Raw genomic sequence first — 16525 nt, 5'->3', positions numbered from 1 at the left:
TGCCGGTCGCCTTGGCAGGACCATCTCCTCCCATGGCTCTCTCCTTGGCAGTGGATCCTTCTGGGTGGGGTGTGACCCCAGTTCCAAGTTTGTCTTTCGGTTCCAGGCTCCCATCCCTCCTTGGGGGGGGGGGTCCTGCCTTCCAAGTGATAGAGTGAGCACTAGCCTCTGCAGGCCTCCAGTTGGATCCACCGGTGTCGGAGATACGCCTTCATCCTGCCTCTGCCCCCAGCTTCCACAGCTCACTGCTACTTGACACTGGGCTTAGGATCCTCAAGACACCCTTCAGCTAGGTTCCCCCTCTGCAGTTCCTCCTCTGATGCTCCCCTCAAGGAGGTTCCCCGCAAGAGAATGTGCAAGAGGAAGCATGTTGATTCCCCAGAGGAATCATTGACTGAGGATACTGACTATGGTGATGGGGGAAGGGTCTCCACATTCGCCCCTGATGTCTTTCCAGGCCCGGCCCTCTACCTCCTGGATGCCCCCCCCCCTCCCACAGATGAGTTTGTCCAGTTCATCGTGCAGCGGGCATGGAAAACTCCTGATACCATTGAACTGGTTTCCTGTAGGCAAGATAAGATCCCATCACCTCCTGCAGATAATCCCCACTGGTGCAAGGGCCTCCCAGTTGATGCTATGGTTGTGGCGGCAGCACTGCTGTCCATCTTCCGAACAGGGAGTCTCGGGCAATAGACAGGCTTGGGAAGCGGGTCTTTTCTTCAGCGACCTTTGCTATTCGGTCTGTGAATTATTTGGCACATTTTACCTGACTTCAGAGAGACTGAATTACGGAACTCTCAGAAACGCTGGCAGGAGCAGTCACTGAGGTGCCAGACAAAGTCGCCTCACAACTTGCTACCCTGGAATCCATTTTGAATTCTTCCATGAGGTTTCACACTTAACCGAAGGGGCAGCGAGAGCAGCAGGCGCTGGTGTTGTGGCTAGATGCCATGCCTGGATGTGGTTATGTGATTTTGCAGAACCTTTGAAGTGTTCCTTCCTGAATGCCCCCATAGATGCCACATCTCTGTTTGGCCCTAAGGTTAAGGATACGTTGGCCAGGTGTGAGAAGGATGGTAAGACCTTGTCTGTCATGGGTGTCTGTTTTTCCACTCCTCAGAGACTCTATTCCAGGAACCAGAGGAGTGGGAAAACATGGTACAAAAAATCCCAAGGGCCTTTCCGTGACGCACGTGGCGAATCCCCCCGGGGCAGTGAGAGTAATACAAATGGAAGATGCCCCTTCAGAGGCAGAGGGGGTTCATGTAACCAGGGATCCAGGGATTTCTTTCTCTGGGCAGCCCTATTAGCGCTCCTGAGGAGTGGCCCAATTGCTTGCCTCTGTAAGCAGTCAGGGGTCGTCTCTCTCTGCACCACTTTGCCTGGTAGGAAATAACTACAGATTCTTGGGTGCAGACAGTAATAACCAGAGGATGTCACATTCCCTTCAGCCTCATGTCAAAGCCGTTAAGGCGCATTCCCGACATTCCACCCAGTCAAAGGAAATTTGCAGCTATAGAAATTCAAAAGCTGCTTCAAAAAACAGCCATCCAAGCAGTTCCCCCAGACCAGATAGAATCTGGGTTTTACTCAAGACTCTTTTTAGTGCCAAAACAAATGGGACTGGAAGCCAATTCTGGACCTCCGATCCTAAACAAATTTGTCAAACAAGTAAAGTTCCGGATGGTCACGATACAGTCTATATTCTCTTTTTGGGAAAAGACGATTGGATGTGCTCTGTAGATCTTGAGGATGCGTATTACCAAATAAAAATTGACAAAAGCTCCCGAAGATTTCTCCACTTCCGGCTCGGAGCCAATCATTACCAATTTTGAGCACTGCCCGTTGGCCTCTCTACAGCCTCCATAGTGTTTACCAAATGCATGGCAGTGATGACAGCTCACTTGAAACAGCAAGGATTCCGAGTGCTTCCATATCTGGACGATTGGCTCCTTATGCTCCGAGTGCTTCCATAGCTGGACGATTGGCTCCTTACGCCCCAACCAACCATCAAATATTGTCAGCAAGTCATCTTACCAGACAACTTCTGACCCATCTCAATGAACAAGAGCAAATGCAAACTTACTCCATCTCAACAACTAGAATTCATAGGGTGGAATTCGATACACAGCTTTGTTGAGTGTTCCTTCCTCCTCACAGGCTACAGAGACTCAAGACTGCAGCTCCAAGTGATATTGAACCAGAAGAAGGTGTCTGCCCGAGTGAACCTTCAACTCTTACGGTCCATGGCAGCCTCCATTACGATGGTTCCTTTAGCGAGATGACACATGAGGCATCTCCAGTGGTTACTGATAACACAATGGTTTCCCTTGGACCTACCCCATGTGTTACCAGATTGGGATAACCAACCAGTGTAAGCAAGATCTCCTGTGGTGGATGCAGCCAAACCATAATGTATGGAGCCAGACTTTCTCCCCTTCACAACCCAAAGCAGTAGTGACCACGGTCGCCTCCCCGATTGGTTGTGGGGGGTCATTACCAGGGACAGATGGTCCAAGGCACTCGGTCACCCTTGGAAGCCAACTTGCATGTCAGTGTTCTAGAACTGAGGGCAATGCTCCGCATGTTACAAGCATTCCACTCTGTCCTCACTTCAAGAACGATTGCCATTTAGTCAGACAATATGTCCGTAGTCTGGTACATAAATGGGGGAACCAGATCCTACCCATTATGTCGAGAGGCCATGCGAATCTGGCAATGGGTGATAGCTTCCATTCGCTTTCTACTAGCAATGCACATTCCTGGGGATTCCAACGTGATTGCAGACAAGTTGAGCAGGTGCATTCTCCTGCCTCATGACTGGTCCCTCAATCCTGCAGAGATTTTCAGTCGCTGGGGCTAATCTTGCTGCGACCTGTTTGTTTCCCCCGCAAATCACAAATACAGCAGCTACTTTGTCCTAATTCTCCAGCAGGGGGAGTCCCCAAAGGACGCTGTCCTACACAGTTGGCCTGTGCTTATCCTCCTCTCCCTCTGATCCCACAATTCCTGAAGAAGGCTCTTCAGTTGAGAAGCAGAGTAATCCTCATTGCCCCCTATTGGCCTCGACAAATTTGGTTCCCCTTCCTATGGCCTTAGCTAATTCATCAACCCTGGATTCTGGATCCAACTCCAGACCTGGTATCACATACACTGGTTCTGATTCACCCAAATATACTGAGCCTCAAGCTGACAGCATGGTTTCTCCACTTCCATTGATTGCCAGGCAAAGTAACCTAGCCTCTCCTGTCTGCCATATACTTCTGGCTTCTCATAGACCGCCCACCAGGAGGCTTTACTTTAGTAAATGGAAGCATTTTTCTATCTGGTGTCGCAAAAAGGAATTGTCCTTTTTTAGCGCAAGTATCTACAGTCTTAGAATAACTGTCTAACATTCTTGAATCCGGGGCTGCAGCCTCTTCAATCTGAGTCCATCTTTCAGCAGTAGCCAACTACCATAATGGGTTTGATGGCTCCTCTCTAATTTCTCATCGATTATGTAAAAATTTTTCTGAAGGGAGTTTTGCGTATCAGGCCCTCTTTGAAGCAGCCAATTGAGCCTTGGGATTTGACGTAGGTTCTCCAATCCTTAACCAGTTCCCCGTTTGAGCCTGCAGCCGACTGGGATCTGAAATTCCTGTCTTGGAACACCTTGTTCAAGGTAGCAATTACATCAGTTAGATGTATTTCAGAAATACAAGCTTTGTGTGTGAATCGTTAGCATTTAGTTTTTCATAAAGAAACTAGTATCCTTGCGGAAAAATCCCTCCTTTTTACCAAAAGTGATTTCTGACTTAACCAAACGATAGACCTGCCAGTTTTCTTTCCAAATTTTGCTAATAAGGAGAGTACACTTTGCATTTGCTCGATGTCCACAGACAATTGCTTTTTTATCTTGATCGGACAAAATAAACGTATTACTGGTATGGTGTTGGTTGGACTTGTGTTTCTTTGAAAGTCCATCAGAATGTCTGACCAACTTTTCATCTCCTATTCTGGTCCCAAAATGGGAAAATCAGTTTCTAAGTTTACCTTATCTAAGTGGCTAAGAGATTGCATCACCTATGTATACCATCATAACAAAGTTGCTATTCCTTTTCGGATCAGGGCACATTCCACAAGGTCAGTGTTGACCTCTGTAGCTTTTCATGCAAGGGCTTCCATGGATGACATTTGCACAGCAGCAACATGGACCTTTTCTCATACCTTTATCACACTTACAAATTGGACATGGTCTCCAGGGGGAAGAGCTGCTTTTGGTTAAATGGTACTCAGGAACATTCTTCCATAAGGCCTCCCAGGAAACAAGGTAGCTAAGGACTCTGTTCCACATGTAGGTTCATAGGTTATTACTAAGCTAACTGCCCTTGCAAGCCATTTTAAGCTTAGCCAATTATCCCTTGTGAGAGTCAAAACCCTGCACCTTGTGTTTGTAAGGCAAACACCTTAACCATTAGGACACGCTCCCAGGAATGAATGAAGATTAACAACATCAGATAAAGAAGTTATGTCTTACAATAACATTCCATCTGTGTTGTTCATCTTCATTCATTCATTACAATCCCTCCCACCTTCCCTCTCCTAAGACTTTTGGAGGTTCGCTTATGGTCCTTAATCCTGATAAGGAAGTTGCTCAGAGAAAGCCTCTGGTTTCTCTCTCTAATCTGTTCTGTCTTCTAGGCAAACTCGATCTGAGGTAATGTGGAGAAGGGCACTATGGGAAACATTTAGCTTGAGAGTTTCTGGCTGGCTTGGGCTTGGAAAAACAGCCGAGCCAGAACCGAGGATCGTCTCCGAACCCAAATGTAATGACTGAATGAAGATGAGCAACACGGATGGAATGTTATGGTAAGACGCAACTTCTTTTTATATACTGTTGAGTGCAATCAAAGCTAATTTAAAGCACACAGGAAGTTGTGAAGAAACTGGTTTGCTCTTTTTAAATCTGTTTTAATTAGCAGCAACAAAGAAATTTAAGAAAAAAATTCTTAAAGGCGTCATTGAATGCTGGAATTTTTGAGTTGATTGTTGAGTGCTGTACATATTATTTCGTCTATCATTAGTGCAGTAGAATGCATGTGCTGGGGTTACTCTCTTTTTTTGTTTTTCTTATTACTAGTTAGATTTTGGTTTAAAAAATTCTGGTCATTGCTGTTATATTGCTGTTTCTAGAAATTTACTGTTGTGTGATGTCTGCATACTGCACTGTTTTACACTGTCTTCAAAGGCTTTCTTTCTTACTGTTGGGCAAACTTAAAAACTGTTCGCTAGTTCTTTTGTTTGCTGTTGGCTAATGTTTGTTTTGGGAAGTCACTGTTTAATGATGGAGTGTGGATTCCCTAGGTGTTATATAGCTACCAGGCAACAGTGCCTTGTTTTGTCTTACAACCTTCTAAGTGTGGGATTTATTCAATTTTCTTCCACTGCACTCTTTTCATAGGAAAACCTGTTGCTTACTTGTATAAAAAAAAATCATTATGTGCTTCAGCTCCTGACCAAGGTAAACTGAAGTCAGTGCTTTCTCAGTCATGAGACCCATCACAGCCTTAAGAATCAAAACCTGCAAGGAAATGGGTTGTGGATAAATGCTTATTTATTTCTCCTCCTGCTTCTAGGGAGCCAGGAGTGAAAACAATTCCTGTCAAAGTTCTGGAGAAAACTTTTACCTATATCAGTTAAGCTTATGGAGAAGTATGGTTCTCTAAAAGTGGGGCAGACAAATATCTTCCTGTAACTGCTTTATCACATTTGAAATCTGACACAGAGGTTAATGTATCTTTTAATTATGCAGAGTATTCATTGTCCTTTTTTCAAATTCATTAAAAAATTTTCCACTCTTTTTTTCTATTTTGGGTTTTGGTAAGGCATACTTGGACAGAAATAATTCCTCAATAGACCCCATGTTACTGACTATGACCATTTTGATTATAGTTCAGTTTTGTACACTGAAATTTCTGAGATCTTGTTGTTGACTTTGTTATTGACTGTTGTGATGCTGATGCTATTACTTTGACACTGATGTTTGTTTTGATGGCTCTGACACCAACCCTCCGAGGATCAAAGGCGGTCTCAGAATTGTTTTTCAATCTCCAAGCTTGGACAGTGACATTGGGCCCTATATTTTCAGTGCTGCTGTTTGGCCATTCCTGATGATACCAAAAGTATTTGACATGAGCCACCTCAAGGTGTACACTGTTGTCTGCATCGACCTTTTATTTGAGACAACCTACTTTTTAGAATGCTTTCTATTGAAATTTGCTTTGTGGCTCTGTCTCGCTAAGCCAGTTTCAATAAAAAACATTCTAAAAATGACAGATTGACAACATTTTAGTCTTTAAGTAAAATATTGCCCCTCTGTCATTAGTCAGACAACATACACACACACGCATACACCAGATCATTCAGGATAACAGAGATATACACAAATGTGCACACACATGCATATTGTCCCTCTGTCATTAGTGACATCGAACCCAGTCATCACAAATTTCAGCTTCAGAGACTGGCTGGGTGGCTTCACTTTCGTTTTGGACTGGATTAGCACAGCAGTGGATCTTATGCGTGAAAAAGCAATAAAATATAAGTTAAGAAAATAAAATCAGCATTACAACGAAACAAGTCAGCATTAGGATGAAACAGATTGCAGAAAGAACACTGTTGCACTACTTTAAGGTCCATTCTTACATTATAACCAGCATAATAAAAGCAACTATCTTTGACTTCTCATTTTAAATGTTACTTTTTATGCTCTGGATATAAAATTAACACTGTACATGTCTGGATCACTTATTTATAGCACGCTGTATTTAACATGGGGACTCCATGCCCTGCTTTGTATAAAATACTTATCAATACATAAAAGGAAGGAGACCGAAGCTTACAAGTTGTGATGAAAAGTGAACCAAACCACAATGAAAGCTGACAATTATCCTCTAAGACACCTAAATCGCACTTCTAAAGTTGGTACTTTAATTCTGATATATGTAACCCTAAGATGAATTCTGGGTTGTTTTATAACTCTCTTCTTACAGTGCCTAGCCAAACTAATGATACTGTTTTCTTGGTAACAAGGTGCTGTGAGTAATGCCACTATATAGTCTCTATTCAAATTGCATTCACCCATCCATCTATTTGTTCAAAACCACCCCCTTTCCCATTTTTTCACTTTGGTAGGGGTGCCACTTCAACAATTGCAATCAAGTCACGTTAACTGGCTATATATGCAAATAATGTGAGCAAATAACACTTAATGGATTTTAGCCAATCTTCTTAGCCACAGCTCGTACGAAAAAATAAATGCACATTCTTAATTTGTCGAAAAATTACAAAATGTGCATACTTCATAATGTGGCTACTAAGACAACACATAAATTGTATGAACACAAACAGCCGTGATGTTTGAAATATCGCAGATTTTGCCTTTAAATGTTGCCTACCTCTGTCAGAGGGACAATATTTTACTTAAAGACTAGAAAGTAAAAAAATAAAAATATAAAAAAAAAGACTTTTTAATAAAGAATGCTTTTTATTCAGTCGCTCTAAAAAGTAAAAAAAATAAGGAAGAAGAGTGAAAACTTTGCAAAAGAAACAGACAAGCTGATTTTAGAAAAGCATTTGAGTTTGGTTTTGCTGATTCCTGCTACTTCTGCTACCTCATTACCAGAGTCTGTCTTCCTTATTTTTGACTTTTTAGAGTAACTGAATAAAAAGCATTCTTTATTTAAAAAAAATTATATTTTTATTTGATTTGGCATCAACATCTGCCTTTCTCTATTATGATATTGACAGAACCATCTGTACTTTAGAACTTCCTTGGAGTCTCAGGCTCTACAAACTAAACAGGGCATACAAACTAAACCCATTTGCACCACCATTATGTCTTTTCAGGCTATAAGAAAGTCTTTCTCCACATCAGCCTTGACTTTGTGGGAAGGCCACATGCTAGAAGAAGTACATGGATGTAGCAGTAGAATATATGCACCTGTTGTGAATAATGATGACATCACTTTCTCCTCTGCCTCCCGACTACCCCAGATTTATGGAGGTCCTGAAGATGAGGCATCATAGAGGGGGCTGGCCTAGTTATGCATTCAAAATACTTCCACACTTACTTAGCAGTCATCTTTAGTGGTCCAGCATTAGTGATGTATTGAAAGTAGCAACCAGTGTAGTCTGGGAGAACCCAGACATGGTAGCCCCCAATACCAAGAGGAGCAGACTATGTCCTCCTCCTAAGAGACTGCAGTTTTCTTGTCAAAGACTCCTAAGCTGTTTTGTTTTAGTGGCAGCTGGTGTGTTAAAGTAAGCCTTTTATACTGCAGAGATGTGTGGACCAACCAGTAGATAGGGAGTCTAGGGCAGTAGGCAATTAGGGAAGCACATCAGTGTCCCTCCACGTTTTCTTTGAGGATATTTAACTATTTGGCCTTCATGGTGGAGTTCCAAAAGGATGTTTCTGATGAGATGCTCCATATCAGCAGCCAGTTGCTTAACAAACTATTCCATTGAACACAAATGTGCATTATGATGAAAGGTATCTTATAGGGTTGTAAGAATTGGCATTACTGTGCGCCAGCAATCCTGGCCATGTTTGACTAGCTTTGCAGAGGACCCTAAGTTGATCTTCATGAATGCTTCACTGAGGGGACCAGTTTTGTTTAGGTCAGATGCTATGTCACACTTTGAAACTATAAAAAAAAGAGTGGTAAATTTCAACCCCCCCCCCCAATCAACACATATTTGCCAAAATTCAGACAAGCCCTCAACATTAGTTTAATCATGGGCAGTAACAAAACAAGCAGTCATCTGGAAAGAACCCTAACAACTATGACCGTTTCCAGCGAGATCTTGTGGCAGAGGTTCTCTGTAGTCTTTAGGTAGTGATGTTCCACCTGTTGGTGGACAGCAGCAGCCTTTGAGGCCTTACTCAAGTTCTCCACTCTTGATGCATTTGTGGATTGTTTGTTCCACAATCTGTGAGTGTTGAAAAAGATGCACATGGACAGTCTGGTAAGGATAGTCATATTCAGGGGTTATAAGGTACCATTTTTTTTTCTGTGCCAGTTTGCCTGCCTTCTCTCTTAATGGACCCAACCCATCAAAAGAAAGCAGCAAAACAGAAGTGCTAAGCCTGGTAAACAAAAGAGCCAACCACAAGGTCCCATCACCAGAGGATATCAGACCAACTTTGGATCTATGTGGCCTAAACACATTCATCCCAAAGGAAATCTTTACAAACCATCTTTTTTTTTTTTTTTTTTTTTTAAAGAAGGTTGGATGTGCTTTTTGTATCTTTAGGATGCTTATCTCCATGTAACAATTAGATGAAATCCAGGAGATATCTACAGTTAAGCATTTGAGCCAGTCATGATCAGCTCTGAACTCTTCCATTTAATCTCGCCTCAACCGCAAGGTTGTCAGATTTATGTCAATGGTTGCACTGCATTTGCTTCTGGTGAGAGACATTGTGGTATTTGTATCTGGATGACAGGCTTCTAGTTAGCCCGTTCATAAGTCAGATCGTGTTTATGAAGGAGTCAGTTATCTTTTCTAGTTGCTGTGAGTAATGTGGAACTTTGCAGAATCCCAGTTGCAGCCTCAGGTTCTTAGTTTATATTGTGTAGTCTGGAACTTATGTTGTTAAGATTTCAGCTGGACAGAATTCAGGCAGTTCAAACAAAATTTTTTGCTGTTGTATCCTGCAGATCTACAGCTTATGTTTGTGCCGGGTTACTGAAGCTTATGAAAGCAGTTGCACCTATAGAATCCCATGTGAGAACCTACATGAAGGTTCTCCAGCAGACCCTTCAGGTACATAGGTTGCAGAATGTAGATCCACTGAAGCATTAAATCTGCATTTCTCAAGCTTTCAAAGGTCACTAAGTAGATGGATACTGGCATATTCTCTTTCAGCAGTTCCGTCAACCACTAGAGTCACCATGGACATGTCGGCTATAGGATGAGGGGTGATTTCATTGGGAAGATAGTTCAGAGTATCCTCAGAAGCTCCCATTCACATCTGAGCATGAGAGATATGAGCAGCAGTATGCTGTATCAGCAAGCAAGGTGGGGACTCTATCCTACCCTGTATGTTGGACAGTTATAAGAGAATGGAAAAAGGTAATGTGCAGCAGACATTTTGATTGTCATCTGTATCCCCGAGGAGTCTAGTTTCTTAGTTGTCAAGCTGAGTGTCTGTATTCTCCTGTCCTATGAGTGGTCCCACAGCACTTTGGAGGCAAGGAAGAGTCTCCAAAAATGAGAGAGTTCAGGCTGCAGTCTTTGCCTTTCTGGCCAACTTCATGTACATGGACTTTTTTCCTTCATCCCTTCTCCAGAGAAACATCTGAAAGATGTTCTAACCCACAGGTGGCCATTTGGTCTTCTTTGTGCATCTTGATTCACTGGATGACTAATTTGTCCAGAAGATTAAACTTCAGAAAGCCACTGTCATCCTCATGGCTTCTTATTGGCTGAGAGAGAACTGGTTTTGCCTCCTTCTGCAGTAGAGGATTGGACATTAAATACAAGAATGAAAAAAGTCTTTTTACTAGGTTTATGATAGGGGCTGCAAGTAGCATTTTCTAAAATGAGGCCTTTTGTTTTTGTTGCACTCATTCAGCAGTTCTATTTGGGGGGGGGGCAAAAAAAATGATAAATTATGCCACTTCAGAAATGTACATTATTTTAATTGCTTTTCCCTGTAGAAGCCAGTGGTATCCAGTTAAAATTGTCTTGTGTTCTCAGTTAATGGAAAAAGGGTTGCTATAATCTGACATTTAGTTGTCCACTTGTTACTGACTGCCTTCTACAGTCCTATAGAACCCATTTCTGAAATTGAGCATTCTCATTTTGTTATCATAAAAATGAACCCCCAAATAATCCTAGTAATACACGAGTCTGTTCGTTATTACAAATTTGTCTTCTTTGTTTGGACTTTATGATGGGCCTGTGGACAAATCTTTACATAGCACTCTATAGTTAAGTGCTCCCACAGACTGTTACATTTTAGAAGGTATAATGTCAATCTGTATAATGCATATATAATGATATTGTGCCTGTGGAGAGCTGCTGTAGGAAAATAATTTTATTAGCTTTTGGAAAGTGCCTTCTGGTTGCAAAATGGTACACATTCATGGATATTTGTAGTTTGTCTTTTTACAAAATCACTTTCTGGTTTATTTTCTCTGTTTAGACAGAGGAATGTGGCTGTTACTGAAATGATTAGTAGTACAATGTTGTATTTTGCAGATGAGAGTAGGATTTTGTACTGCAGCATTATTGAAATGTGTAAAGATTTTGTTCTCTGAATGTGTATTCTTGTTTCTCTCCTTGCAGAGTACTGTTAGTGATCTAAGTGTACATCGTGCAACTCCAGAGGAAATAGTAAGTAAACAATTTATTCTATAGAAAATGAAACAGGAAGAGGGAAACATTTGTACTGTAGTAAATTTATTATAGAAGATCAATGAGTTTTATTTTCCTTACCTTTGGCTTTCCTATCATATCCCTTGAGTAAACCTCCTAATTAAATTTATTTTCATACAAATAGGCCTTTGATAATAGAGAGCTGGGTGGCACAGTGAGTAACATTGTCACCTCACAGCAAGAGGTTCCTTGGTTCACTTCTTGGCTGTTGCCTTCTGTGCAGAGTCTGTATATCCTGTGTGTGTGTGTGTGTGTGTGTGTGTGTGTGTGTGTGTGTGTGTGTGTGTGTGTCTGTCTGTGTGTGAAGTCTGTGAATGGAGATGGTTGTCTGTGGGATTACTATAGCTGAAATTCTTCTTTCGGCTGCTCCCGTTAGGGGTCGCCACAGCAGATCAACTGTTTCCATTTCTTCCTGTCCTCTTCATCTTGCTCTGTCACACCAACCACCTGCATGTCCTCTCTCACTACATCCATAAACCTTATCTTAGGCCTTCCTCTTTTCCTGTTACCTGGCAGCTTCATCCTTAACATCTTTTTCCCAATATACTCTGCATCCCTCCTCAGCACATGTCCAAACCAATGTAATCTTGCCTCTCTGGCTTTGTCTCCAAACCTTCCAACCTGGGATGACCCTCTAATATACTTATTCCTAATCCTGTCCATCCTCGTCACACCCAGTGCAAATCTTAACATCTTCAACTCTGCCACTTCAAGCTGTGACTCCTGCCTTTTTGTCAATGCCACTGTCTCCAACCCATATAACCTAGCTGGTCTCATTACCCTCTTGTAAACCTTCCCTTTTACTCTTACTGGTACTCGTCTGTCACAAATCACTCCTGACGCTCTTCTCCACCCACTCCATCTTGCCTGTACTCTCTTCTTCACCTCTCTTCCACACTCACCATTACTCTGAACTGTTGATCCCAAGTACTTAAACTCATTCACCTTCGCCACCTCTACTCCCGGCATCCTCACCATTCATCTATCCTCCCTCTCATTCACACATATATATTCTTAGTCCTGCTGACCTTCATTCCTCTTCTCTCTAGAGCATATCTCCACCTCTCCAGGGTCTCCTCCACCTGTTCCCTACTCTCACTACAGATCACAAGGTCATCTGCAAACATCATAGTCCACGGGGTCTCCTGTCTGATCTCGTCTGTCAACCTGTCCATCACCATTGCAAATAAGAAAGGGCTCAGAGCTGATTCTTGATGTAATCCCACCTCCACCTTAAACGCATCTGACACTCCCACCGCAGAACTCACCGCTGTCACACTACCCTCGTACATATCCTGTACCCCTCTTACATACTTCTCTGACACTCCCGACTTCCTCATACAATACCACAACTCCTCTCTAGGCACCCTGTCATATATGCTTTCTCTAAATCCACAAAGACACAATGCAACTCCTTCTGATTTTCTCTGTACTTCTCCATCAACACTCTCAGAGCAAACATCGCATCTGTAGTGCTCTTTCCTGGCATTAAATCATACTGCTGATCACTAATTATTACCTCCCTTCTTAACCTAGCTTCCACTACTCTTTCCCATAACTTCATGCTGTGACTGATCAGTTTAATCCCTCTGCAGTTACTACAGCTCTGCACATCACCCTTATTCTTAAAAACTGGTACCAAAACACTTTTTCTCCATTCCTCAGGCATCCTCTCACTTTCCAAGATTTCATTAAACAATGTAGTTAAAAACTCCACTGCCATTTCACCTAAACACCTCCATGCTTCCACAGGTATGTCATCGGACCAACAGCCTTTCCATTCTTCATCCTCTTCATAGCTATCCTTACTTCCTCCTTGCTAATCCACTGCACTTCATGATTCACTACCCGCACATCATCCAACCTTCTCTCCCTCTCATTCTCTTCATTCATCAACCCCTCAAAGTACTCTTCCCATCTGCTCAACACACTCTCCTTGCTTGTGAGTACGTTTCCCTCATTATCCTTTATCACCCTTACCTGCTGCACATCTTTACTAGCTCAGTCCCTCTGTCTAGCCAAGGTCCTTTTCTCCCTCCTTAGTGTCCAACCTTTTATACAACTCTTCATATGCCTTATCCTTAGACTTCGCCACCTCTCTCTTTTCCATGCACCTCATCTCCTTATACTCTTGTCTACTTTCTTCATCTCTTTGACAGTCCCACTTCTTCTTCTTCGCCAACCTCTTTCTCTGTATACTCTCCTGTACTTCTTCATTCCACCACCAGGTCTCCTTGTCCTCCTTCCTCTTTCCAGATGTCACACCAAGCACCTTTCTAGCCATCTCTCTTACTAGCTCTGCTGTAGTTACCCAGCTATTTGGTAACTCTTCACTGCCACCCAGTGCCTGTCTTAACTCTTCCCTGAACATCACCTCACAATTACCCTTTTTCAGTTTCCACCATTTGAGCCTTGGTGCTGCCCTCACACTCATCCTCCTCTTCTTGATCTCCAATGTCATCCTACAAACCACCATCCTATGCTGCCTAACTACACTCTTTCCCCTGCCACCACTTTACAGTCTCCAATATCCTTCAGATTGGCCCTTCTACATAAGATATAATCCACCTGTGTGCATCTTCCTCCACTCTTGTCTGTCACCCTATGCTCCTCCCTCTTTTTAAAATACGTATTCATCAGAGCCATGTCCATCCTTTTCGCAAAATCCACTACCAACTGACCTTCTGCATTCCTTTGCTTAACACCATACCTACCCATCACTTCCTCATCCCCTCTGTTCCCTTCACCAACATGACCATTGAAATCTGCTCCAGTCACCAGTCTCTCACCCTTGGGTACAGTCATCACCACTTAATCTAACTCACTCCAAAAATTTTCTTTCTCATCCATCGCACACCCAACTTGTGGAGCATATGCACTAACAACATTCATCATTACACCATCAATTTCCAGCTTCATAGACATCACTCTATCCGACACTCTTTTCACCTCCAAAACACTCTTAGCATACTGTTCCTTCAGGATAATGCCTACGCCATTTCTCCTCCCATCCACACCATGATAAACAGTTTGAAACCGCCTCCGATACACCTAGCCTTGCTCCCCTTTCATCTGGTCTCTTGCACACACAGTATCCCAACTGTCCTTCGGTCCATCCTGTCAGCTAGCTCTCTTCCTATACCAGTCATACTGCCAACATTCAAAGTTCGACCCTCACTATCACAGTCCTAGCATTTACCTGCCTTCGGGCATGCTTTCCTCCTCTTCTCCTCCTTCGGCCAACAGTAGCCCAATTTCTGCCAGCACCCTGTTGGCCAACAGTACTGGTGGTGGTCATTAACCCGGGCCTCGGCCGATCCTGTATGAATTTCTGTACTGTTTTCTGCATGTATGGCCTTCCTGACGCAACCCTCCCCATTTATCCGGGCTTGGGACCGGCACAAAGAAATGCACTGGTTTGTGCATCCCCCCAGCTGTCTGATAGGACTATTTTTGGATAGAAGGATGGAATAGAGAACTAGTAGGGGGAGAACTGTACCTAGCTGTTGAAAATAGAGGAATTTAAGGAATATGTAGTGGAAATTGAGAGTTAGAATTTTCTTCTGAAAATATAGCTAGGAAGTGGGATAAGTTTAAAGTGGAATTTAAAAATACGGTGGAAATAAAAAGAAGATATGGTTAAGAAGTAACAAGAATTATTTAGAGGGACTAACAAAGGCTAAAGTATTGCAGAATAGGGGGAATATCACAGAACAAGAGGAACAATTGTAGAATAGTAAACAGAAAATAAGGGACTGCCTCAATAATATGCATGTGATTAGAAAGACTGCTGTTAAGCAAATGTTTTTTGATAATAACTCCAAGTACAAAAACTTTTAGCACAATGACTCACGCAACACAAAGTAGAAAGGGTTGTGGCCAAGCTTAGGGAGCCTATAACAAGGAAGATGACAAGAGATCCTGTAGCAGTACTAAAAATATCTCAGAAATTTTATGAAAATCTGTATAAAGCAGGGACATATGAAAATCAGGGAAATGTCCAAATGGAAATGTTTATGGAAGAGTTAAGTATGCCACGGTAGGTAGATAAGGCTCAATGTCCAACAGTCAGGATAGGAGGAGATGAGATAGAAGAGGTGATGCATAACCAATATACAGGAACATCCCAAGGAATAGGTAGTATTTCTATGAAAGTTTGGGTGATAGGAAGGAAAAAAATGGTAAAGATCTGAAAGGATTTGTATAACAGTATTTTAAGAGGAGAAGAAGCGCCCTTCATCCTTTAAGAAAGATCTGGTGACTGTAATACCTAAGGATGGTAAAGACCCATCAAGTCCAGCTTCATATAGGGCCATTTCAGTTCTAAACTACAATTATAAAGTATTTGTCTATAATGGCTAAAAAATGGTAAGGGTTATGCCAAAAGTATTGGATATGGATTAATATGGCTTTGTGGAGAGGAGGCAAACATTTGACAACTTTAACAGAACAATGATGATGCAGAGGGAAACAGAATGTGAGAAAATGCCAATTTTGTTGGTGGGTCTTGATGCAGAAAAAGCATTTGACAGAGTTAGGTGGGGTTTTATGAGCAAGGCAATGGAAGCATTTGTATTCCTGGATAGAATTGTAAGGTTGAGTAGGAGGATATATGAGGGACTGAGACAAAAATTAAAGTGGGTGGATTCCTCTTTGACAATATCTGTTTACATAGAGGAAACAGGCAGGGGTGTCCTCATTCTCCTTTATCTTCATTACATATAGAACCATTGGAAAAGAAAGTAAGGGACCTAGAAATTCAAGGATTTAATTGGTATGGTAGTCAAGAAGAGCTGGCTTTACTTGTAGATATTATTTTATACCTGGTAAAACAATAGAAGGACATTTCAGTGTTGTGTGACATTCTGAGACAATTTTAAGTCTTCTTAGGATGCAAAATTAATGAAGCTAAAAGAAAGTTAATAGCTGTAAACTATGTACCCACACAGAAATTGGTTCAAACATATCCATTTTTATGGGGACATGGTTTCTATTGTGGGAAGAGACTAAAAAGATAATACAAAAACTGAAAAATTGGAAGCTCTGTTTTAATGATATGGATAGGAAGATGCAAGCAGTTAAAATGTTTTTAGCTCTT

The 16525-nt window shown here is 42.1% G+C and overlaps 1 protein-coding gene across 1 annotated transcript in view; it reads left to right on the top strand.

Annotated features, from left to right (window-relative positions):
- The first annotated feature begins 11250 nt into the window (after positions 1 to 11250).
- SPICE1 (spindle and centriole associated protein 1) overlaps positions 11251 to 16525 on the top strand; it is a 1080118-nt gene continuing 1074843 nt past the window's right edge. The window contains exon 1 of the mRNA XM_044072827.1: positions 11251 to 11385. Within this exon, the coding sequence (XP_043928762.1) occupies positions 11251 to 11385 (135 nt within the window). The remainder of the gene's footprint in view (positions 11386 to 16525) is intronic.

The sequence above is a fragment of the Protopterus annectens genome, chromosome 5.part1 (assembly GCF_019279795.1).
Source record: "Protopterus annectens isolate FY-2018-M chromosome 5.part1, PAN1.0, whole genome shotgun sequence".
Lineage (NCBI taxonomy): Eukaryota > Metazoa > Chordata > Ceratodontiformes > Protopteridae > Protopterus > Protopterus annectens.
The sequence above is the reverse complement of the archived record's forward strand: the minus strand, read 5'-3'. Positions and strand labels throughout refer to the sequence as shown.